Raw genomic sequence first — 23,628 nt, forward strand, 5'->3', positions numbered from 1 at the left:
CATCAATGCCCCCTCTCAACGCAAGAACCCTCCGGCGAACGGGGCTTTCAGTATCGTGGGCGCGCCCGCCAACAGCTCCTCGTCGCCCATGGTTTGGAAGACTTTCTTGTAGTTGTCCGAGCTCTCGTGTTTGTCCACGGCTGCTTGAGAAGCATATCTAAGTTGTGTCGGTCAGCGTTGATGTGCACAGCAGACAGGTCCCCTGCAAGGCAATGGGCATACCTTTCGTAGATGGAGATGCGGACTCCGTCGCCGTTGCGCTCTTCGTAGAATGCGAACGCCAACGACTCGGGCTCATGTTCATGAATCCATTTCGCCGCCTGTGCCAACACTTCTTTCAACTGCACGTCGCTGGTAAGCAGAGATTCCATGCTAGACCGTTTGTGTCACTTACTCTGTCGGCCTTCTCCGGTGTGGTTTGAAGGATGGCGACGATTCCTACTTCAGCTTGAGACATTGCGGTGGTTTGAACAGTTGTATTTGTTGCAATCTAGGTTACCACACGAGTGCGATGGGCTTAAATATCAACTCGAGCCTGCTATTCATTGAACTATAATTCACGTCATTGATTTTCCAATATCCCGGCGATAGAGAGCGCAAAGTCGAGCTTTACTCCGGTCAGTGTCAGCCTGGCCATCGCATTCGCACCCGGATTGGCGTATATCCGTGTGCCGCACAATTCGTCGCCAAACCTGTACAAGGAATGAGAGGAGATGTAGTAAGACACTCGAGAGCACGAATATCTCGTTGGCGGTGCATTAGGTTCAGGAGTACAAATACACCTTATGCATTCCAGGTTCGTCAACACTACAACCCCCCTCACCCTTCATCGGCATCCATGCCTTCCCGTTTCCCACGGCCTTGCTTCGCCCGCCCTCCGCCAATCCCCTTCTTCTTGCCCTTCTCGTTCAGATTCTTCATCTCCGTGATTGCCACTCTTTGCGCCTCGCTCACCCGCGCGGCAAATACCATCACTTCCTCCCGCTCCGTCGCATGCTCCTCCAGATGCTTATCCAGAGCCTTCTCGATGCGTTGGAAGATTTCCACGTCGTATTGCGTAACCACACTGATGGCCACTCCGGATTTCCCTGCTCGTGCAGTTCGGCCCACGCGATGCACGTACGTCTTGCTGTCCGGGGGCAGGTCGAAGTTCAGCACCAGATCCACAGAAGGGATGTCGAGACCACGCGCTGCGACGTCTGTAGCAACTAGAATGTCTCGACTGCCCGAGCGAAATTTGTTGAGCGCTCCAAGTCGTGCAGATTGAGCCATTTGCCCATGCAGCGGAATCGCTGAACGTCCCAATGCTCGCAGCAGGAAGGCGAGGCGTTGGGTTTCGTGCACTGTGCGGGTAAATAGTATGCACGTCTGACCTGCGAACTCGTGAAGTATGGCGATGAGATAGATGTCCTTGAACTTGTGCGGGATGAAGAGATACTTTTGCTTCAACCCTTTGACCGTCTGGTAAGAGCTGCTGCTGATGCTCACCCGCGCGGGGTTTTGAAGGGCCGCACGAGTCAGATTGTCAAGCTTGGTGTTCATGGTGGCAGAGAAAAGCATCGTTCTCCTCCCCTCTCTTGGTAGCACCTGCAAAATCTTGTCCAAGATGGGACCGAAATCCAAATCAAGCAGACGATCCGCTTCATCCATAACGAGGTACTTCAGGTGGCGTAGGGAAAAGCCCTTGGTGTTTTCCAGATGGTCCATCAAACGTCCAGGGGTGGCGACAATGATGTGCGGTTTTTTGGCTAGAGCGATGGCTTGGGGCACCATGTCCATGCCGCCGACAATCACCGCGCAACGGACATTGATCAGGCTTCCCAGCGCCTCGAACTGTTGACTGATTTGATACGCCAGTTCACGCGTGGGTGCAAGGACAAGACCAAACATGGGCTGCGGTTGGTCTAGGAGGGCTTGTAGAATGGGCAAGGCAAAAGCGGCCGTTTTGCCACTGCCAGTCTCGGCGAGTCCAATGATGTCCCGACCTGTCATCGCGAGGGGTATTGCTTCCGTCTGAATGGCTGTAGGTGCTTTGAATCCCAGGGCTGCACAAGCGTCGCAGAGGGAGTCGGTGACACCCAAATCCGCAAACGTCTTCTGTGATACTGCGGGAGTCGTCTCGGCGTCGCCATCTTCGTTCAATCCTTCGACAGGATCCGCTTCGGAGTCCGTTTCTGGCAATGGTCCGCTTGACACGTCATCCGTTGTCTGACCGTTTGAACCATCCTTTCCATTGAGTTTGGCCAGCTGTTTTGTTCCGCCATTTGACGTTGACTGGGCTGCAGTCTCGCCAGAAGCTTTTGCGTCGATATTGCCTCGCTCTGAGAGTTTCGAACTCTTAGGTTTCCTACTGTCGAGTTTGATGTCGGACTTGATGCCCGTATGCTCCAGTTTCCGCTTCTTAAAGGCCGACATGTTGCGCGTGTTTCGGGGAGTTTGATGGAGATCGTCAAAGGCCGCAAGGCGGAAGTGGAATTTTTGCAGGCGGAAGGATAAATCACCGCCACCATTAAGGTTATCTAAGCTCACGGATCTAGCCGTAGCGTGGAGCTTGCTTCACCTGCTTGGGGAAATTTCCTTCGAGGCTTCCTCACGCTCGAGGCTGTTGGTCTGTCTCTTCTACATCCCTCCCACCCCTTACTTCCAAGCCATTCAACAAAAATGGCCAAACCACGCAAGAAGAAGAGGACCCATGTTGGAGCCTCAGGAGACGCGCCACAGAAAGCGAACGAGCGCGGTCCGAAGAGCATGGTCATCCGCATCGGCGCCAGCGACGTTGGGCCGAGTGTGTCGCAACTGGTGAAAGATGTGCGAACAATGATGGAGCCCGACACTGCCTCGCGCCTGCAAGAGCGGCGGAATAACAGGCTGCGAGACTATACCACCATGGCCGGTCCCTTGGGAGTGACTCATCTGTTGCTGTTTAGTCGGAGCAAGACTGGCAATACCAATATGCGGCTGGCCGTCACACCAAGAGGCCCGACATTGCATTTCCGAGTGGAGGAGTACAGCTTGTGTAAAGATGTACATCAAAGTCAAAAGCGGCCCAAGAGCAGTGGAGTCAATGGCACTGGAAAGGAAGGCGTGAGCCCGCCGTTGCTTGTGATGAACAACTTCACCACCTCTGCCCAACAGTCTCAGACCAAAGGAGCACCTACACCACATGTCCCAAAACACCTCGAATCCTTGTCGACAACCGTCTTCCAATCGCTCTTCCCTGCCATCAACCCCACCACCACTCCTCTGAACAACATCAAACGCATCTTGCTCCTCGATCGCGCGGCCGACTCCCCAGCATCCACCGACCATCCCACCTACACCTTGGACCTGCGCCACTACGCAATTGAGACACGTACTGCAAAGTCCGTCCCCAAGCCTTTGCGACGACTCGACGCAGCACAAAAGCTGGCCCACGCCGGGCAGAAACGCAAGCGAGGCGATCTGCCGAATCTCGGACGACTGAACGATGTGGCAGACTATCTTCTCGACCCGCATGCAGCCGACGGCTTCACCTCAGGCTCAGACTCCGAACCGGAGACGGATGCCGAGGTGGAAGTGCTGGCGACGACTGCACAAAAGGTACAGCAACGAGATCGGCGGAAAGGCCGGGATAGGGAGGATGTATCGTCTGATCGCAGAGATCCGGAGTCAAGGTCGCATGTGGAGAGGCGGGGCATCAAGCTTCAGGAACTCGGCCCTCGCCTCAGGCTCCGTTTGACCAAGATTGAAGAGGGCTTATGCACCGGCAAGGTGATGTGGCACGAGTACATCCACAAGACCGCGGCGGAGGAGCAGGAGATGGAACGGGTGCATGAGGAGAGGCGGGCGGAGAAAGAGCGGAGAAGGGAGGAACAGAGGGCGAGGGTGGAGGCAAAGAAGAAAAGCAGAGGGGCTGGCGAGGCGGCAGATGACGATGCGGAAGACGAAGACGAACTCAGCGATGACGATGAATGGGATGATGAAGAAGACCAAGCCGGCGCCGAGGAAGAGGAGGAGGAGGAGGTGGTGGATGAGTGACGTGCGTCACCTGAGACGAGAATAAAAGCTCGCAACTGCGCGTGATAGGGAAGTAGGTTTCATTCACTCATCACATGCCGCTAAGGTGATTACCTTCACATATGCTCATCCTTGAGCTTCTCCCGGTCAAACGTTTCGAATGCAAAATTCCAGATATTCTCCGTATTACTCCTGCCCCATCGCGACACGGACGTTTGCTTCGAGCTCGTGCTGCCCACATGCGCAAAGACGCTTGGCGTGAGAGCCCAGCGCGCAAGGCTGTGCTCGTCGGCATACTTCTCCGTCAGCTGATCCATCTTGCCAGAGCCTGCTGATTCATAGTACGCCATGAGTTCGGGAAGTTGTTGCCGCGGAAAGACAAAAGCCTGGGAACAGCAGCCATACGCGTCCATACGATTGAGCCCATAAGCAAGCGGCGAAACGGTCCGCCGGCCCGCGGCGAAATAGAGGACGATGAACATTGGAGTCACGACGAATAGGAGCGTGAAGACGGTCGTAGGGTCGAAGATGGCCGTGGCGTTGGGGATGAAGAACAAGCCGAGCATGATTGCCGCGAAGACAATGGCCTCGGCCATCAGGACGCGCATGAAATACGTCGGCCACTCTTCGCTGTTCCAGCCGAGGATGCGTTCGTTGTAGAAGAGTCGCAGGTAAAGGGTGGAATTGAACGGCCGCAAGCCTTCCAACGTCCCCAGAGCCTGCTTCGTCCTGTAGTACCAGCCTTCGGCGCCAATCACATCATCTTCCAGCATGACGATCCACGGGGCGCCGTGATTGTAGCAGTGGCGCAGCAGATAGGTGTAGTCGAACAGCGGCTTGCGATCAAACTTGGGATCGAAGGTCTCCAGTGACTTGACCCGCTCCAGCACGCCCTCGCTCGCATTTGGGTAGGTCAACACCTCATCTGCGGCCAGCGACAGCCAGTGCTCTCCGAAAGCCACGTGCATCGTCGGGTCGGAATTGGCAATGAGCGAGACCAGGTAGATGTCCTTCCTCTCCGCCGGCGTCAATCCAGCGAGCACGGAGCCGAGGGTGCGCCGGAAATATCTCGCGCCATCTCTTTGAATGGTAGGGACGCCGATGCAGAAGGAGGACTCGGCGGAGCCCTTTACAACGCTCTGCTGACTGTAGGAGCCATCGAGGCGCGCAACGTACGACTCGGCCTCGGCCTCTCGCTCGAGGGAGTATTTGCGTTCAAAGGCGCGCTCGGGGTCGAAGAAGGCGGAGCTGGGGTCGCGGTGGGACCAGTTGCGCACGTCATGCACGAGGAGGAGGTACCAGACGAAGAAGGCGAGGAAGGCTACGAGGTGCGGCGAGGGTCGGCGGAGCCAGAATTGCATAGTCTCGTCTTGGGGACGGTGGGGTGGGATGGGGTTGTCGCGTGGGCGACTTCAACGATGCCGGAGGATCATGTAAAGAGGGCAGCGCCGCACACAAACGACGATGGCGGAGAGGATAGGAGAGAGTGGTGTGCACGAGGGCAGCTGCAGGCAGCCGCAATGCTGCTGAGAAGGTCACTGCATCAAATCAATCCCGCCCGCCTTACCTAATCCTGCATTCACCAACCCCCCGGGCAAGCCTTCCGTGTTCCGCGGCGAATAAGCGCCAATCAGCGTGGCGCCATCGAACTTTGACGGGTTGCTGGTGGAGCGAGGATGCATCAACAGCAACTGATGTGCGCATTGACTCTTACGAATTGATGAAATATTGCTACGCCCGCGATCACAACGTGTAGCATAGCAGTGGGTTGATGCAATCACCTCATGACAGCACAACTCTGCTCCGTTCCCTTTGTAGCATCGCCTCGATCAGCCTGTACTCATCATGTGTCACCGCCCTAGCCTGCAGCCGCGTGCATCCGAATCGCTGCTCTGGACATCATGAGGGGCGCTGGCGAGTTGTTTATTCAGCCTTGCCTCTGCCTTCATCACGCAGCACTCTCCACATCCAGCAATCTCAAACTCACACCGACACCGGTCTTGAGGTCCATCGATCGTATCTCGCTGTCTCCGCCCGAATGGCTCCGGTCATCCCCGTCGCTGCTCCCATCAACACCATCGATGTTGAGCAAGTCGAAGCGATTGCTGAGTGGCGGCTGTTTGGTCTGGCTCGCGACTCGTCGCTCCCTTGGGTTCTTCCTCAACGATCCGAACGAGGCCGGCACTCTCGCGGGCGGCGTGTGCGCAGGCAGAGGCACGTCGCAAGCATCACGGAAGAACTCGATTTTGCAGCCTTTGTACCCTGAGCGGCTCATCATGCATGTCCTTGCGAACAGGGCATTGTGCACCGAGTTTGTCGAGACATATGCACTACCCGAGCGAAAGGTGACATCGATGATGACCAGGTTGTGGATGTGATCCATGTCTTCGCGAATGCGTTGCTCCGTCAGACCTTTGTCGACTGCTGAGTGGATGACGAGATTTCGGGTGGCACCGTGTGCAATCTTTTGTGCAATGTGGTCGTTCAACCGGTATTGGCGGTCCGCCCACTTCACTTCAATCTGGCCATTGGTTAGCGGGGGGTACACCCTGGTGAGTACATGACCAACATACCCGTTTCGCTTGCACATAGACGTCGTTCCGCTTAGCCCAAGCGATGAAGTCTGCGGCACCATGAACGAAGGAGACCAAGGCTGCTCGCTCCGGTCGCATCACAAGACTCAATATCTTCCCTCCGCGAAGCACGGACACCAGATCGGCGTAGGTTGTGCGCTCCGATAAACCATTGAGGTAGACTGTGCGGAGCTCGGCGCTCGTCACTGGTTCTGAGGCATCTACGGTAAACCGACAGCCCTCATTGAAGTCGTCATTGTCATCGTCGAAGATCTGATCCTCCGGTGCAGAAGATAAGCCATAGCTTACCTGCCGCTGGCCAGAGGGAAGGGCGAGATTGTTATGAGGCGTTCGCGGGGCGGGGTGCACATCATCGAGCCCGGAATAGCCGCTACGCAGACCCACAGCGGTGGCAGGAAACCTTCCAGACATTCCAGGAGACGTGAAAAACGAGTCTTGCACTGAGTCGACCTCATGGATGCGCGTGGGCATTTTGAAAGCCGGGCTGCATGCGTTGCTAGAATCGATTGTCGGGTCGTCGCATTCGTCCTTGCCCTGTGCTCCCGATATGAGGACATCCAACGTTTCCGCAGTGAGACCTCCTTGAAAAAGGGCCATCTTCAGAAGGTCATACTCTCGAGATGCTTGAAGCTATGGCAGTTCGTCAGCATGCGTTTCGCTGCCTATCCACAGCGAGCCACTCACAAGGCTGTCGTATTCCGAGCGAGAGATGTTGACATTCACTTGATGTCGTGAACCCGCCAAGTGTGACGAAGTGTGCTGTATTCGAGCATGAGCATGGTTTGAAGCGCATAGTTGTCAATCTCCTTCTGCTAACATACAAAATCCGCGCTGCAGTTCTGCGTCAGTGCTGTACGATAAGAGTGATTGACGTGGAATTCCTCACCGTCTGAGCAGAGCATCAAAGTATGACTTGTCCACGGTCACCTTGTCGAAGTCGCCCATTTTCAGACGAGTGACAGGCAACGCGGCCATCAAAGGAAGTGTTGGTAGGAGAAGTGTACTGTTGAATCCTCGTTTCCGTCGCGGGAGATAGGGAAGGTGACAGCAGGTCGAGCCTGTCAAGTTTAGAGTTTCGCGCTAGCGAAAGCGTGCAGGGATGCTCTTGCCGCTGGGTTGGACCCAGATTCGGAACGGATCAACCGAAACCTTCTCTGCGCACTTCACCTCACTGGCGGATACTCTACGCAGCCACACATTCATCGCCACCATCGATGCGCGGTCTTGTTGATGGACAAAGATGTAGCGACAGACCATGCGCTCGGAGCGCTTACGGCACGCCCGGGCGGGAGAGAGGATGTCATGCAACAACTGTCGGCAGTGGGTAGTGGTGCAGGCGGAGCCGGCGTCTTCTCCCAACTCTTCTCAAATCCTTTCTTCACCGCCGGCTTTGGCCTGGCGGCATTGGGTGCTGCAGCACGCTATGGCTCCCTCGGGGTGAGGAGAGGCTCCGAGCTCCTGCGTCGCCGCATGCTGGTCGATCTGGAGATCACCAAGCACGACGACTCTTACCACTGGATCCTCAACTGGATGACTGCACAGTACCAGCGCCAACTTCTCCCTGTTGGCAAGCGAAGGGACTTGGGGACTGTGCAGTATCTCCTCCGCCGCCTTACACCTGGTCTCCGTCATTTACAGATCAACACCGCCAAGACCAAGACGCCCAGCGGGTCCGAGCAAACTGCATTCTCCCTCGTCCCCGGACATGGGAGGCACATTCTGCGTTATGGCAACGCGTTCCTCTTGGTCAACCGCGAGCGCGTCGGGAAAAGCTTCGATGTCAACGGTCAGCCCTTCGAGACGATTTCCCTCACCACTCTGTACTACTACCGACACATCTTCGAGGACATCTTCCGCGAGGCCCACGAGATGGCGCTGCAAGGGACAGAAGGCAAGACGGTCATCTACACTACCCGTAACATGTCCTGGGAGCAATCTGGTCCTCCTAAACGACGGAGGCCTTTTGACTCTGTGGTACTCGAAGAGGGCATGTCGGAGAAAATCCTCGCAGACGTCCAAGAGTTTCTCCACGCACGCACGTGGTATCTCGACCGTGGCATTCCTTATCGACGAGGTTACCTCCTTCATGGACCACCCGGAACAGGCAAGACGTCGTTCGTGCAAGCACTAGCCGGCAAATTAGACTTCAACATTGCTATGTTGAGCCTGAGCCAGCGTGGGCTAACCGACGATCTCCTCAATCACCTCCTGCTGAACGTTCCCCCGAAGACAGTTGTGCTCCTCGAGGATGCCGATGCAGCATTCAGCAACCGCAAACAGCGCGACTCCGAAGGCTACAGCGGAGCCAACGTCACGTATTCTGGATTGTTAAACGCCCTGGACGGCGTAGCGAGCGCAGAAGAGCGGGTGATTTTCATGACGACTAACCACATCGACCGGCTGGATGATGCGTTAATACGACCCGGGAGAATAGACATGACTGTTTACCTGGGGAACGCAACCGAGGGACAGATGGCTCAACTGTGGGATCGCTTCTATGCCCAGCACGATGTGGATGGCCGTGGCAAGCAACGCTTCCTTGCCAATGCGCAAGCTGCAGATCTCATCGGGAATGTTAGCACTGCCGCACTGCAGGGCTTGTTTCTGTACAACAAAGATGACGTTGAAGGAGCGATTCGCCTGGTCAGTCAGCTGGGCAAGAGCCCGCAGTCGACCTCCTATCAACGCGCGGCTACAAGTCAATAGCTTCGACATTGGAGCGGCGTGCAATATCCATTTTTATCTAGCAAGCTTGTAAATCTATACCTGCAATATGTCAAGAACTCCCACAGCATCCACGTTGCGAACTTTTGAGCGTACTGTGCCCCGTACATAGGAGCCGCTCACCTTACAGCTTTGCCTGAAAGGAATCTTCAGATGTTTGGCGAAGGATCTCCACCACACGCTCCACGAACTTGTCTGTAATCGAGTCATTTTGCAGCCAAACGCCTTCATTCACCTTATGCGCGGACAAGGAATGAAAAGCATGATGGAGGACACGATCCAGTGCTTTTCTGAATTCCACGACGAGTTTTGTCGACAGCTCCGGCTCAGGAGCTCTTATCGAGAAAGGCAGCCAGTTATCCATGATCAAGCTTTTCACGCCAGTGATCTGCAGCTGGCCTCCAAACAGTGCAACCATCAGCGGCGTGACTTTGGTGGAGTTCTTTATGTAGAGTGTTCGGCCGTTCACGCCCCTCGAAAGGTTACTGTACGTGAAGAGGGAGCCGACAGCATGCCTCTTCTCACTCTCCCTGCGAAGCTCGCCATTCACAGACCCGGGATTCACCAGGGCAGAGTCCGTTGTGGGTGTACGATACGATAGGCCGCCCGTTTTGGTCTTGGCGGCAACATTCGGTTGGTATGTGGCCACGAGCAAAGACTTGATGAGGTCGTGATTCGCGGCATTGCGATTCAACTCTGCTGGACCATACTCGGAGTTCTGTGCATCACCATCGATTGTGACGAGGCCCGATTCGCGGAGGACTTGCTCCATCTGCCTAGCGATCTGATCTACTAGAGTGAAAGTGGCATAATTCACCGACAGATCCTGCGCACGACGGCGGGCGGAGGGTTCCGATGTTTTTCGCAGGGCGCGGATCTCGTTGAAAGCTTGTAGGAATGCGATGTGATCACTCGCGCTGCTGTCAGCATAGCTTTGATAGGCTCGTGTGGCTTCTTCGCGCTTCTCAGAAGACACGGCGAAAAGACGGTATTGTTCCATAGCGGCTGCTGCTAGGATGATTATGGGATCGATGCATTTGAAGATGATGCTCATGATGATCATCTTGCCAAGGACAGGATGGACTGGGAGCTCGGCCAGTACGCGGCCCAGCACAGTGAGCTGCTCATCGCTTGTCAGAGCCTGGATCGAAATGAGCTTTTCGACAGCAGCCTCGACAGAATCTCGGGCAGGGGGCTCGATGGTTTCACTGAGCAAGGAGACGATCGACTCGCCGGATGTCTGCGAGCGAATGGAGAGGCAGGTGGCCTGAAGATCGGTACGCAAGATCTCTGGCATGCCCACCTCACGCAGCGAGTCGGCTCTTTCTTTTGAATAGAGCGCGTAATACACACCGTCCCGGACACGGCCCGCTCGCCCAGCACGCTGCTTAGCGTTTGCCTGGCTTTCCCACGCGCACTGCAATTTCGTCGTCCGTTGCTCGTGGTCATGGCTGTGCTCACGGTGCTTTCCAGTGTCCACAACATACTTCACATCTGGGACTGTCACCGATGTTTCCGCAATGTTAGTAGCCAGAATGACTTTCCGACTGCCTGGGCGGGATGGTTGGAACACGAGTGCTTGCTGTTCCTTTGGAAGGGATGAGTGGAGCAGACAAAGCTGGAACCGCGAGCTGTCCGAAAAGTCGATGCCGAACAATTTGCGCTCGACGAGCAGCTTCTGTACGTCCAAGATCTCGGCGAGACCGGGCAGGAAGGCTAAGATGGCTCCATCTCGGCTTGAACAGCAGATGTCTGCAATCGTGGCCGCCACGAGTGCTATAGGCACCAATGCGTCCTCTCTTTCACGTCGAGCGGCCTCACCGTCCTCCGGTCCCAGTATCGCATGCCGCTCTCGTTTCCAGTCAATGACGGACTCGGAATCTGTCCGATCTACTCGCGACATCTTTGCACTGAAGTCACTCTCAGCGGCGAGATATTTCCCAGTGGCTGCGTCTTTGTTGATGAGCCCCCTAAACTCTGCCCCTCGCTTTTGCAAGAGATCGCTCATGATTGAGCCCAGAAATTGTTCTTTGATTGAAAAAGTTCTCCCCGGAACACTGAGCGCTGGACAGGGGTGCTCCACACCAGCCTCGTCGGGGTTACGAAAGTAATTCGCAATCAGCTCAGAGTCAAGTGTTGCCGACATGAGCACGATCTTGGGCGTTCTTCGGCCCTCCGCCCGTCGAGTTGTTATGTGTCGCTTCAAGACCGTCATCAGAAGATCGACCTCGAGGCTTCGCTCATGCACTTCATCAAGGATGATGTGTGAAACACCATCCAGCGTCTCGTCCGCATCTCGTTTCAACCTTTGCAGCAATATTCCATTGGTGCAATAAGTGATGCCGTAAGGTTCGGAAGGCAGCTGGGCATCGAAACGAACTTGATACCCAATCGTCTCACCTAACACTTCCTGACGCTCGGTGGCAACGCGCTGGGCAACCGATGTCGCAGCTATGCGCCTGGGCTGGGTACAAATGATATTGCAGGAGCTGCCTCTGTTGGCCAGTATGGCTTCGTCGAAGAGGATCTGCGGCACTTGGGTCGTCTTGCCACTTCCAGTCGCACCAGCCACGATACTGTACTGATTTTCATTGATCAGTCTAAGAATGTCTTCCCTGGAGTTGTTCATCGGCAAGGAAGCTCTGTCAGATCGCAGTCGCCGGAGAAGAGGATTCCTAACGGACGAAGTGTGTCTTGATAAAAGTCGAGCGTCTGCAGCTGCGGCATGGCTTGAGGGAAAGGGGGATCGCCGACGTGCGGGTACTGTATTCCATCTTGACGGCTGCCCCGTCAGCGTCTGACGTGCATCTGACAAGCCGCCTTGCCTTGCTTCCACGACGGCGCCCTTCATAGACCGCATCGTTTCACGGCTTATCTCGATGTCGATCAGAGGAGATTCACGCAGCATCTTGACCTCTCTCGACTGCAAGCTTTCCACGAACTCACAGAGCACATCCGGATGCGACTTGCCAATTTCGACGGCTGCGATCAGGTATGCCACGAAGACGGCCTGCTTTTTAGTCGGCATGATTACAGGTGGATGGATCGTCGTTCCGTCAATTGTCAATACCGCCTTGTTCTGGACATGCGTACCCTCCTGCTGGACCTCGCCGTGCTCGATCACTAAGTTGAGACCGTTTCCTCGACGTTTGTAGAATGCAAGGAAGCGTCTGGCGGTATGCTCGTCCAGGACATGGAAGGGAGCGGTCTGCACGGATGGTGATGATGGCAAGTCTTCGTTCGCCGCCTTGTAACGTCTTTCGGCGGCTTCTTTGAAAGCCTTGACCGCTGCCATCTCCGCCGTCGCTAGGTCCTTGCCAGTTGCAGTCACGTTGATAGCCTGCTCTTCGAGTTGAATGCTAGCTTCATATAGGTGATCATCATGCGCCAGCCCGGCGCCGTCCCCAGCCCCGCTCACCTTGCTTTCGAATCGAGGTACGAGGCCACACCTCGCAGCATAGCGATATATGTCCATCTTCGCATCACTATCGGCCGACAGTGATGTTGTTGGCTCGCTTTCCACATTTTCCTCAGGCTCGCTTTCAGTAATTTCCTCGGTCTCGCTTTCCGGAGTTTCCTCAGATAGGCGAGGGATTTCATCGGCCTCTAGCCTTTGAGCGGGTTTAGTGGTGGGATGAGACGGAAACAGGCTTTTCAAGACCCCTCGAGCGTGCAGCTTTGAGGTCAAGTGGACCCAAGCAGCTTGTTTGGCGTATTGCTTCCTACGGCCTTCGCCCATGGCGACTTCTTCACCGAAACCCGTAATGTCGACCCGCATTGTACATTGCCATAGACCTTGCGAGCGCGCAGTTAAGGCCGATTTTGGCTCCGCCTTGACGCTGAAATCCACGTCCGTTTGAATGGTGAGACCCCGTTTGGCGCAGGCATTGTCTATTGCGGTTGCCAGAAGCACTGGACTGAAGAGCTCTGGAGGAGCGCCAGGATACTCCTCTGGGGTGGGCAGGGGGTGAGTTCGCTGCACAAAATCAAGATCGAACAACCGGTCCGCCAGCTGGCCAGCGCTTTCATCAAAATGTGATACGCCAGAGTAGCCTTTGCTGTTCTTGCCTTCTGGAGGCGCTGAGTCGTCCGCCGCCCGCAACGCATCTTCTTGATCCACGGTTGATTGGCCAAAGGCAATGCTTTCCAAGGCGGAGCTGACATTCGAAGCTTCCAAAGAGGGGTTGATGTGACTTTCAAGCGTATCCAAGGGAGTAGGCCTGCTTGTTGGGTTTTGCGAGAGAGTTCGGGTCCGACGCTCTCCGTTTGGTCGTGCTAAACGGCCGTCTCCAAGCAAGACTTCTCCCAATCCATCTGATGTAGCTTCCGCATCATTACTGAATCGTGGAGGAAGGTCACTTCGATGCGACTTTGGCGATTCAGTCCACGCTTCATTCGTGTCTGCGACGCGTATGGCGGCGGGATGTCTGGAGTCCGTTGAGACATGTTTGTGAGATGGAGTCGGAGCAGGTCCTTCTCGCAGTGACCAAAACCTGGGACCTCTGGATTGAAGGGTCGCAGTCCATAACCTTGAGGCGAGAGCAACACGTAGGGCCGGTGGGAGGAGTAGCAAGATCTTACTGTGCGACATGCCACGAGGCAGTCGCATTCACTCTTCACCTTTTCTCTCCGAGATGCACGTGGATGACACCTGCGAGGAGAAACATACCTTTTAGTCGCCGGTCGATGCCTCTATCTTCAATGCACGTAGCAAGAGCGGCGGCTAACCGTATGCAGTTGACATCTCGGTAGTAGCCGTTGATCTAACCGCAACTGTGTGTGCAATAGCTTCTATTTTTCACATGCAGTTCATTGGGCTTGGACAACACTCATATATGCTTGTGAACTACCCAGGGGAACAAGATTAGAATGTGACGGAAAGGCTATGGAGATGGCAGATGCGAGGTATGGTTTGGAACCCACAGGGTGGCTCAGAGAGTTCGTTACAAAGAGAAGTATCCTTGAATTCGGGCTACCTCTGTCACCCCTCGTTCGAGTCCATGCAAAGTACTATGCCTATTGCTCGCACCTACTTCTTCGATGCAGCGGCCTCCTCCTCCTTCGCCTTCGCCCTCTTCTCCCTCTTGCCGACCAGACGAGCGTCGCTGCGCGCAACACGGAGCTTCCTGTACGCACCCTCCTCGCTCGGGTAGTCCGCGATCTTGCCCTCCTCGAAGACGGCCTTGTTGCTGATCGGGAAGTGGCTCTTGGTGGTCTTCACCTTGTCCTCGTGGCCGCTCTCACGGTGCTTCTTCATCTCCTCGGCGGAAGCCTCGCCCTTCTTCGGCGACTTGGCGTTGCGGGGGAAGAGGATGATGCGGGCCTTGTAGGCTTTTAAGCGTTCGACATTGACAGCCAGGGATTCTTCGGAGAGGTTCTGACGGCGTGGGTCGATGGAGATGCCGATGGTGGGTGCGAGTTTCCGTGGGATGCCAGCCTCCTGTAATTGTTGTGGTCAGTTTCAATTGCGTGGTCGATATCGACATCAGCTGCGCACCTTCAATTCGGCGAATGTGAAACCGCGACCAGCTCGTACGCGGCGGTTGTATTTGACCGTGGGGCAGCGCACAATAGGTCGGAGCTTGTCGACAGGACGAGGGGCAACCTTCGCGGCCTTTTCGATCCGTGCGTTGCGACGCTTCAACTTTTTGGCGGGCTGGGAAAGGCAAAGTCAGGACATTGTTGTGGATGAGCACTGCAGGCGCCACTGCTCTCAGCACGGCGGGTGTGAGAGGGGAATTACCTGGTCGAAGTGCGTGCGGACACGGCGTTGCCAGTCCTTGCGGAAGTCTGCACAGTGTTAGGATGGTATTGAAGTAGTAGTGAACGGGGGAGTTGCGGAGTGCTCACGGTTGTGCTGGATCTGTTGGTTGTGCTTGATCGTCTGCGCATAGCTGTTAGTAGTTGATTCACAGTCTGCTGATGTGGCCGGCTTACCATTTTGGCGGTGGGTGATCAAGCGATGCAGCACTCGTCAGTTGGCAGTGATGGACTTGGTGGGCGTCAAAGATTTCGGGTGTAAAAGTGTGGTCTTGGCGTTTGAAATTCTTGGCATCATCGCGGAACGTAGCCGAAACTCTAAAACACGCTAGACGCGACTACGCGGTACACGGGTTGCAGCTTCATCTGTTCCCAGCGAGAGTGATGCTTCACGTCTTTACCATTGCGAGCAAAGTCTGTCTTTATTTGTTGTCGAAGCAGACTCGACGCTTCATGTAGTGGTATTTCATGTCCACACACCAACTCACCATGCCTACACGAGCCGAAAGACTCGCGCAGATCCGCGCTCTACGTGCTGCAGGCAAGACGGGCTTCGATGCGTACGAGGTGCAAGAGGCCGAGTCCATTTACGAGACCGTGGACGACGAGGCCTACAAGAAGGTCGTACGCAGCCGACTCGATCAAGACGACTTTGTTGTAGACGACAATGGCGAGGGATATGCCGACGACGGTCGCGAGGACTGGCAGGACGAGGCGCGAACCTACGATGACACCGACAGCGAAGACGACCTCCCAAGGCACGGCAAGGCGGGTGAGTAAGAGGGATACTGGTTAGTCTACGAGTGGCACTGACGCGTTGCACAGCCAAACGGAAGCGCGAAGAAGATGCTGAGCGACAAGAGAAATTGAACAAGGGCATTAGCAAATACTTCAACCAGAATCCCGCCGCCGCCGCAGCACCCAAACCAAAGCCCACGGCCACGGCAGAGGACGATGAATTCATGGCGGGCCTGCTGGGCGAAGTTGACACCAACATTCCCAGCAAGGCGCCGTCCTATGGCAAAGCAATGCGAAGCAACGACAGGCGCAAGACGAGAATTTTGTCCCCACCACTGGAGGAGTCCGTTGGAAAGAGAACTGCTCGGACAACATCTTCGAGGAACAACGTCGATACGCCAATACATCCCCCCGCAGTGCAGAATGTCGGCGACGATGATGGCTACTTTCTCCCGAGTCACACCGATGATGCGCTCATGAGTGATCCTCTGCCGTCCTCTCCTGCCGTGAAGGCTGTAGAGAGAAAGGAGCAGACCGCCGTCAAATCCGAGCCCGTGGACGACGACGATCTCATGGAAGTCGCGGAAGTGCAAGGTCATTCTGCACTACACACAGCAAATGTGAACATCAAAGGCCATCGCCCGATTCCGAAGATTGTCAAAACTTCGTACCCCACGCCGGATAGCTCGTCGCCCACAAGAGCACCGGGAGAGGAGGTCGATATGACCGCGATCAACGATGTGACTGAAACTCTCAACATTGTTAGTAGCCCGCATTCGGACACCATCAGCGCCGGCAAACTGGCGGCCAAAGACGCCCTTGAGGATGATGGGACTCTTCGATTCTTCTGGACCGACTACACTGAGGTCAACGGTAGCCTTTGTCTATTCGGCAAGGTAAAGAATCGGACCAACAGCACCTATGTCTCGTGCTTTGTCAAAGTCGACAACATTCTTCGCAAGCTGTACTTCCTCCCCCGAGAATACCGACAACGCAACGGCCGAGACACGGAGGAAGAAGTCGAGTTCAGTGATGTGTACGAAGAAGTCGACAGACTCATGACGAGGAACAAGGTCAACATGCACAAGATCAAGTCTTGTTCACGGAAATACGCCTTCGAGCTGCCGGGCATTCCAAAGGAAGCGGATTATCTTAAGCTTCTCTACCCCTACACCAAATCGGTCCTGCCCATGGACACCAAGGGGGAGACGTTCTCCCATGTCTTCGGCACCAATACCGCACTCTTTGAACAATTCGTGCTGTGGAAAAACATCATGGGCCCTTGCTGGCTTCAGGTTGATGGCGGTAACTTCAACGCCGTCAACAATGCTTCCTGGTGCAAGCTTGAGCTGCAGGTCGACAAACCGAATGGCATCACCACCCTTGGTGATTCCGACAACCTTGAGGCGCCGCCCCTCACGCTCATGTCTCTCGCGTTGAGGACCACCATGAATGTCAAGGAAAATAAAAACGAGATTCTCGTCGCAAGTCTCCGGTTCTATGAGAACGTCTCGCTGACGGATACAACGCCGGCCGAGAAGCTTCCTCAGCGCACCTTTACTATCATGCGTCCAAACGGCGAGTATCCATTAGGTTTCAAGATGGAGGCAGAGAAGCATCGAGGCCAAATACGCATGGAGAAGAGTGAGGGGGCACTATTGTCCATGACTCTTGCCATCATTCAGAAGTACGATCCGGATGCCATCATGGGTCACCGACTTGACGATGTCGATTTCAACGTCCTCCTGACTCGTATGAAAGAGCGCAAGACGCCGGGCTGGCACCGCATTGGACGACTGAAACGCGACGACTGGCCAAAGAACTTCGGCAAGGGAGGGGGTAGCTTCTTCGCTGAACGACACCTCGCTGCAGGGCGGTTGTTGTGCGATCTCGCAAACGACATGGGCAAGAGCATCATGACTGGATGCCAGAGCTGGAGCTTGGATGAGATGTGCACCTTGTATCTCGGAGGTAACAACAAGCGCCGTGACATCGACAACGAGAAAGCACTGGCAATGGCGACCACGCGAGACGGGCTGATGAATTATGTCAAGCTCTGTGAAGCCGACACATTCTTCATCGCCGCCATTGCTATCAAACAACAATTTCTGCCGCTTTCAAAGGTGTTGACGAATTTGGCCGGCAACTCGTGGGCGCGTACTTTGAGCGGCACTCGTGCGGAGCGCAACGAGTACATTCTGCTTCACGAGTTCTATCGCAACAAGTTCATCTGTCCAGACAAGGTCTTCGGAAAGGGAGCGTCGAACAAGAAGCTGGAAGAGGCCGACCACGCCGATGAAGATGGTGCGGATGTCAAGAAGAAGGACAAGTTCAAGGGAGGTCTCGTGTTTGAGCCAGAGAAGGGACTGTACGACCGATTCATCCTCGTCATGGACTTCAACTCGCTGTACCCCAGCATCATTCAGGAGTTCAACATCTGCTTTACCACTGTGGACCGCAGCGACATTACGGAAGACGATGACAAGGTGCCTGAAGTACCAACAGACACAGCGAACAAGGGGATCCTGCCCCGACTGATTCGCACATTGGTCAGTCGAAGGCGAGAGGTCAAGAAACTGATGAAGGACAAGACCGCCACCGATGATCAACGCAAGACCTGGGACGTGAAGCAGCTGGCATTGAAGCTGACGGCAAACTCAATGTACGGATGTCTGGGATATACCAAGTCTCGCTTCTACGCTCGACCGCTCGCGGCTCTTACCACGTCGAAAGGCCGTGAGATTCTCCAATCCACCAAGGAGCTCGCCGAGTCGGCGCACGCACTTCGCGTCATATACGGTGATACTGATTCCGTCATGGTGAACACCAACAAAGACAACATTCTAGAAGCCGTGAAGATGGGCAATGAGTTCAAGAAGAGCGTCAACGAGAGGTACGAGCTCCTTGAAATCGAGATCGACAATATCTTTCGACGGTTGTTGTTGCACGCCAAGAAGAAGTACGCTGCAATCAACATGATCGAGGTCGATGGAGTGTGGAAGGAGAAGATGGAAGTCAAAGGGTTGGACATGCGGCGGCGAGAGTATTGCCAACTGTCGAAGGATACTTCACAGTGAGTTGTTTGGCGTCACTGTGTGGTCATGCCAATGCTGACGGAGTTTAGGGAACTGCTGAACTACTTGCTGTCCGGAGAAGAGCCAGAAAAGGTGGTCTCGCAGATTCACGACCACCTGCGCTCGCTCTCAACGAAGATGCGCAGCAACGAGATCCCCGCGCACAAATACACCATCTACACGCAGCTCGGCAAAGCGCCGAACGAGTATCCCAACGGAAACTCGATGCCGTCCGTCCAGGTCGCACTCAAGCTGATGGCCAAAGGCAAGCACGTCAAAGCCAAAGATGTCATGAGCTTCGTGATCTGTGGCAACAGCGGCGGGTCGGCGGAGAATGCGGCCAAGAATGCGCACCCACTGGACGAGGTTCTATCAAAGGACAGCGACCTCGTTCCTGATGTGGACTACTACCTACATAAGCAGATTCTGCCTCCGGTGGAGCGGCTTTGTGCTCCGATTAGCGGCACGAACGTCACATTGCTCGCAGAGTGTCTCGGCCTTGACACCAGCAAATACAGGGTCAGCGGGGCGGCGAAGAGTGCCGAGCAGAGCAATGAGATCACGACATTGGAGAGCCAGATCCCCGATCACATTCGCTTCAAAGATTGCGAGCCGCTGGGCCTGCTATGTCTGGGCTGCAAGCACCACTTTGAATACCGCGGTCTCAACTACCAGGCCTCCGCCGACCAGGAGACTCTCACGCCTCTTGGCATCCTCTCCAACGACGGACTGAGATGTCCTCGAGCGGAGTGCAGCAAGTCCATCTCGACGCTGGCCATGTCTGCTCAACTCGAGACCCAGGTCCGGCGGCATACAAGCCGCTACTACTCTGCATGGCTGATCTGCGACGATCCGGCGTGCGGCATGCGCACTCGACATATGAGCGTGTACGGGCATCGCTGCTTGGGGCCGAAGGGCCTCGCGTATGGCTGTTCGGGACGAATGACGTTCGAGTATTCGGAAAAGGCACTCTACAATCAGTTGCTTTACTTACAAACGCTCTTCGACGTCGACAAGAGCCTCGAGAAGATGGAGCGGCCGGGCGCCGTGAAGATGGAGGATGGGGAGAAGAAGAAGATTCTCGCGGGGATGAACCGGGAGAGGTTCGGGATGTGCTGGGACGTGGTCAAGGCTTACTTGGACAAGAGTGGCTGGGGCTGGGTCAGCATGGACTCTCTGTTTGGGTATGCATTGAAGAGTTTGTTGTAGTCAGATGGTTTGCGTTATGGAGTGCGTGGGAAAGTACAAGTCTTATTGAAATATGCAGTCTTGCAGACATTGTGACAAGCCTAATGGGGCGACGCCTTGTGCTGGCCGCAACGATGGTTCCGGCCGCCGTGCTGTGATGCTGATGCTGATGTATCAAGGGCCAAAGTGGCCATACTGCCGCTGAAACTCATCCCACGAACGCGCCGGTCGACTGAGAACGGGATGATAAGCGTACCAACAGTCGAAGACATCCCAAAGAATCGAGGGTGAGGGTTGCCATTGGCCATCCACCCGCGGGATCTGCGTCAATCTTTCGGCCATGCGAGACCGCAGAATGATGGCGTGCTCGCAATCACACGGCTGGCCCGACTTGTTCCAGACCCACGTTTTGCGGCGCCTCAGGTCGACATCGACGGTGAAGATGCAATCCTGTTCGTGGTCGAGAGGAATCCTCAGCATGCCTTTGAACCTCAAGTGTCGAATGCAAGTGGCCGAGTCCTTGACGATGTCCTTGAGCCATCGATGGAATGTCCAGTCGGTCGGGATGTAATGACCCATTCCGTTGAGCAGGTACGTCTCGAAGATGTTGGTCGACCAGTAAATGGGTATCATCTCACGCGTGAGCTCCTGGTCGACTGCAGCCAGAGACTTGGCCAGCGTTGATCGCGGCGGCTCGCTCGAGCTGGCCCCTTCGTCGATGTTGATGACATTCGGCCGTGAAGATATGGCCATGGAGTAGATCTTGAGCCGGAGCTCAACGGGCAGCTGAAGTAGGGTCGCCATGTTGCACACGGAAGCGTCAAATGGTGATGCCGCAATTGCAATGTTGTGATCGCTTGATATTCAGTGCAAGTAATGTGAGCGTGATGGTGGCGATGTTCCGAGCGGATGGTCGTGATATTTTATTACCGCCGCCAAATGACGATATCGCTGACTCGCGTGTGACGTGTGGCTGATGAGGTTCACGAGCCTCGCGTGTGTCGCCGCATTGGGCCTAGCGCACCGACCCTGAGGCTCGTGCGAATGTCGGCCCGTTTCCACAAGTGGTGGGAAGCAAATGTGAGGTGAGTTGGGGAGACGGAGCTCACCAGCACATCCGCTGCTTGCAAACGCGCCCTCTCCCTCCACTCCCCTCCTCCTTTGCCGCGCTCCTAACCTATCTTGTCCACGTCTAGGACACTCGCCGTCCGTCATGGTTGCTGCTCGTCTGCTCCGTCCCGCCGCGCGGCTCCTGCGACCCTCACCATCCATCCGCCCAACAGCTACCTTCCAGCGAGTATCCGCGCCGACAGCGTCGAGATGGCGGACCTACGCTTCCGAGAACGGACCGAAAGAGATGACTGTGCGTGATGCGTTGAACGAGGCCCTGGCGGAGGAGATGGAGGTGAATCCCAAGGTCTTCATCCTCGGTGAAGAGGTGGCCCAGTACAACGGAGCGTAAGTCTTGCCAATACTTGCTTTCCCGCGTGGCCTCGCGCTGATGGACAAGGATAGATACAAAGTCACAAAGGGCCTTCTCGACCGCTTTGGGGAGAAGCGGGTCATCGACAGCCCCATCACGGAGTCGGGCTTCGCTGGCCTATGTGTCGGCGCCGCCCTAGCAGGCCTCCACCCTGTCTGCGAGTTCATGACGTTCAACTTTGCTATGCAAGCCATTGACCAAGTCATCAATTCGGCAGCCAAGACCCACTACATGTCTGGTGGCATCCAACCATGCAACATTACCTTCCGCGGGCCCAATGGCTTTGCGGCCGGCGTGGCCGCGCAGCATTCGCAAGACTACTCGGCATGGTACGGATCGATCCCCGGCCTCAAAGTCGTCGCTCCTTACTCCTCCGAAGACGCCAAGGGACTGCTAAAGGCAGCCATCCGAGATCCTAATCCCGTTTGCGTACTCGAGAACGAGCTCTTGTATGGCTTGTCATTCCCCATGAGCGAGGCGGCGCAGAAGGACGACTTTGTCTTGCCTGTGAGTGTCTTTTTTCGCATGGTCAATCTGCGCGGCCCACACTGACACTTCGTAAAATAGTTCGGCAAAGCCAAGATCGAGCGTCCCGGCAAGGACCTGACGATCGTCACCCTCTCGCGCAACGTCGGCCTCTGTCTCGTAGCGGCGGATGCGCTCAAGAGCAAGTACGGCGTGGAGGCTGAAGTCATCAATCTCCGTTCCATCAAGCCCCTGGACATTGAGGCCATTGTGAATTCCGTCAAAAAGACTGGTCTGATGATGGCGGTGGAATCGGGCTTCCCCATGTTCGGCGTGGGCGCGGAACTCATTGCACTGACGGTCGAGTACGCGTTCGACTACCTCGATGCGCCGCCGGTGCGCGTGACTGGCGCGGAAGTGCCCACCCCGTACGCACAGAAGCTGGAGGAGATGAGCTTCCCGACACCCGAGCTCATCACCGAGTACGCCGCGAAGCTGTTGAAAGTTTGAGCCATCACCAAGCGGCATGAGCCAGCGCCATCATGCTGCCAACTCGAGGCGAAGCGCGAATGACATGGGGGGCGAGCAATCGTTTTATCGCGACCGCGCCTCCAGATCAGTGCAGTGGACGGGCGGGGAATGATAGATGATCGGCGTGGCTCTGTTGTGCAACTGCATCACGTGGCTAGCACGAGATGGGTCAGGACGCGGTGAGCGGAGCGGCGTTCGCCTCTGTACTCCTTCGGCAGCTGGTTCTGATTTGGTTGTGTTTGTTTTCATTGGCAAGGGGCGCCATTGTGTATGTAAAACATCTTCTGCGCACGGCATAGCGCAGGGCTGCGTGGGAGTCTGAACACCGCTTTATGGACATTGTTTTCAAGTGCTTTTGACCGCGGTAGTGATCCGCGTCCGCTCCTATTTCCGTCGCGATCTTCTTGCCAATGGAGCGATCTCGAGCTGGTAGTCTCACGACACGAAGTGGCGAGGCCGATCGATGCAACGGAGGTCATCCTACCTTCACTCGTTGCTGTAGTCTTGTCATCGTGTCGATATCGAACTTCCCTCCAACACTTCCATACTCAATGGTAAGCATCGCCCCATCATGCAGATCCATCACCCTTCTTGCCCACACAGCAATCGCCCGCCTGCAGGCTTCCCGCGCCATCACCCGCGCTCTCCTCACTCCCGTCCGGCTCTCTCTCCCCGTACTCCGCCCCCTTGTCGTCGCAGAAACGCGCCATGAACGTGTCCTTGCTCGAGAGGCCTTCGGGGTCATGCGTCGTCCATCGAATGTGCGTCTTGTTGTACACATTCGACCATTCGGGATGATGCCTTTGCTTTTTGCATTCAGCTGCTACGGCGTTCATGAAGTCCTACGAACGGCGAGAGTCAGTGCATGAAGAACGGTCGGGTAAGCATGCACCCACTCACCCAGGTGGCTTTAAATGTCTTGAACTTGAACTGTCGCTCCAGGCCTTTGCCGTCGTTGCAGATTCGCCATCGGCCCTGGTCTACCAACGAGGTGGTTTGTTGAGCGAGTGCCTCCGCTTCTTCTCCCTTGGAGGGAGAGATGTGGTTTGTGTCGACCATCGAGGAGCCGGACGTC

General features: G+C 55.6%; 12 protein-coding genes across 12 annotated transcripts; 4 read left to right on the top strand and 8 right to left on the bottom strand.

Moving 5' to 3' along the window:
• Window positions 1-15: 15 nt before the first annotated feature.
• BDY17DRAFT_320518 (uncharacterized protein) lies at window positions 16-457 on the bottom strand (the record flags this gene model as incomplete). Its single annotated transcript, XM_033736474.1, has 3 exons — window positions 16-157; window positions 223-341; window positions 395-457. The coding sequence occupies 3 exons, from the start codon at window positions 455-457 to the stop codon at window positions 16-18; spliced, it is 324 nt and encodes a 107-aa protein (XP_033594579.1).
• Window positions 458-493: 36 nt separating this feature from the next.
• BDY17DRAFT_290097 (P-loop containing nucleoside triphosphate hydrolase protein) lies at window positions 494-2,455 on the bottom strand. The gene has a single exon (XM_033732446.1). The coding sequence runs from the start codon at window positions 2,413-2,415 to the stop codon at window positions 820-822; it is 1,596 nt and encodes a 531-aa protein (XP_033594580.1). The 5' UTR covers window positions 2,416-2,455; the 3' UTR covers window positions 494-819.
• Window positions 2,456-2,661: 206 nt separating this feature from the next.
• Window positions 2,662-4,017, top strand: BDY17DRAFT_244743 (Brix domain-containing protein; the record flags this gene model as incomplete). Its single annotated transcript, XM_033730563.1, has 1 exon — window positions 2,662-4,017. The coding sequence occupies one exon, from the start codon at window positions 2,662-2,664 to the stop codon at window positions 4,015-4,017; it is 1,356 nt and encodes a 451-aa protein (XP_033594581.1).
• A 95-nt stretch (window positions 4,018-4,112) lies between these two features.
• BDY17DRAFT_314794 (uncharacterized protein) lies at window positions 4,113-5,357 on the bottom strand (the record flags this gene model as incomplete). Its single annotated transcript, XM_033735854.1, has 1 exon — window positions 4,113-5,357. The coding sequence occupies one exon, from the start codon at window positions 5,355-5,357 to the stop codon at window positions 4,113-4,115; it is 1,245 nt and encodes a 414-aa protein (XP_033594582.1).
• A 587-nt stretch (window positions 5,358-5,944) lies between these two features.
• On the bottom strand, window positions 5,945-7,001 carry BDY17DRAFT_244488 (uncharacterized protein; the record flags this gene model as incomplete). Its single annotated transcript, XM_033730537.1, has 2 exons — window positions 5,945-6,517; window positions 6,570-7,001. 2 exons carry the CDS (start codon window positions 6,999-7,001, stop codon window positions 5,945-5,947), a joined length of 1,005 nt encoding a protein of 334 aa, XP_033594583.1.
• A 742-nt stretch (window positions 7,002-7,743) lies between these two features.
• On the top strand, window positions 7,744-9,353 carry BDY17DRAFT_290101 (BCS1 N terminal-domain-containing protein). Its single transcript, XM_033732447.1, has one exon. The coding sequence runs from the start codon at window positions 7,821-7,823 to the stop codon at window positions 9,294-9,296; it is 1,476 nt and encodes a 491-aa protein (XP_033594584.1). The 5' UTR covers window positions 7,744-7,820; the 3' UTR covers window positions 9,297-9,353.
• BDY17DRAFT_290102 (P-loop containing nucleoside triphosphate hydrolase protein) lies at window positions 9,354-14,003 on the bottom strand. Its single transcript, XM_033732448.1, has one exon. It carries the CDS (start codon window positions 13,921-13,923, stop codon window positions 9,439-9,441), a length of 4,485 nt encoding a protein of 1,494 aa, XP_033594585.1. The 5' UTR covers window positions 13,924-14,003; the 3' UTR covers window positions 9,354-9,438.
• Window positions 14,004-14,128: 125 nt separating this feature from the next.
• On the bottom strand, window positions 14,129-15,310 carry BDY17DRAFT_290106 (60S ribosomal protein L13). Its single transcript, XM_033732449.1, has 5 exons — window positions 15,252-15,310; window positions 15,165-15,198; window positions 15,058-15,104; window positions 14,812-14,970; window positions 14,129-14,754 (listed from the first exon to the last, which is right to left on the bottom strand). The coding sequence occupies exons 1-5, from the start codon at window positions 15,252-15,254 to the stop codon at window positions 14,344-14,346; spliced, it is 654 nt and encodes a 217-aa protein (XP_033594586.1). The 5' UTR covers window positions 15,255-15,310; the 3' UTR covers window positions 14,129-14,343.
• A 253-nt stretch (window positions 15,311-15,563) lies between these two features.
• Window positions 15,564-20,095, top strand: BDY17DRAFT_307310 (DNA polymerase family B-domain-containing protein; the record flags this gene model as incomplete). The annotated part of the gene is made up of 3 exons (XM_033735111.1): window positions 15,564-15,846; window positions 15,900-18,885; window positions 18,937-20,095. The coding sequence occupies 3 exons, from the start codon at window positions 15,564-15,566 to the stop codon at window positions 20,093-20,095; spliced, it is 4,428 nt and encodes a 1,475-aa protein (XP_033594587.1).
• A 42-nt stretch (window positions 20,096-20,137) lies between these two features.
• On the bottom strand, window positions 20,138-21,005 carry BDY17DRAFT_290113 (uncharacterized protein). Its single transcript, XM_033732450.1, has one exon. It carries the CDS (start codon window positions 20,876-20,878, stop codon window positions 20,249-20,251), a length of 630 nt encoding a protein of 209 aa, XP_033594588.1. The 5' UTR covers window positions 20,879-21,005; the 3' UTR covers window positions 20,138-20,248.
• Window positions 21,006-21,287: 282 nt separating this feature from the next.
• Window positions 21,288-22,532, top strand: BDY17DRAFT_314798 (pyruvate dehydrogenase E1, beta subunit; the record flags this gene model as incomplete). Its single annotated transcript, XM_033735855.1, has 3 exons — window positions 21,288-21,532; window positions 21,590-22,064; window positions 22,125-22,532. The coding sequence occupies 3 exons, from the start codon at window positions 21,288-21,290 to the stop codon at window positions 22,530-22,532; spliced, it is 1,128 nt and encodes a 375-aa protein (XP_033594589.1).
• Window positions 22,533-23,122: 590 nt separating this feature from the next.
• Window positions 23,123-23,612, bottom strand: BDY17DRAFT_243893 (pterin 4 alpha carbinolamine dehydratase-domain-containing protein; the record flags this gene model as incomplete). The annotated part of the gene is made up of 2 exons (XM_033730478.1): window positions 23,123-23,395; window positions 23,454-23,612. The coding sequence occupies 2 exons, from the start codon at window positions 23,610-23,612 to the stop codon at window positions 23,123-23,125; spliced, it is 432 nt and encodes a 143-aa protein (XP_033594590.1).
• Window positions 23,613-23,628: the final 16 nt, after the last annotated feature.

The sequence above is a fragment of the Neohortaea acidophila genome (genome assembly GCF_010093505.1).
Source record: "Neohortaea acidophila strain CBS 113389 unplaced genomic scaffold BDY17scaffold_1, whole genome shotgun sequence".
NCBI classification, from domain to species: Eukaryota; Fungi; Ascomycota; class Dothideomycetes; order Mycosphaerellales; family Teratosphaeriaceae; genus Neohortaea; species Neohortaea acidophila.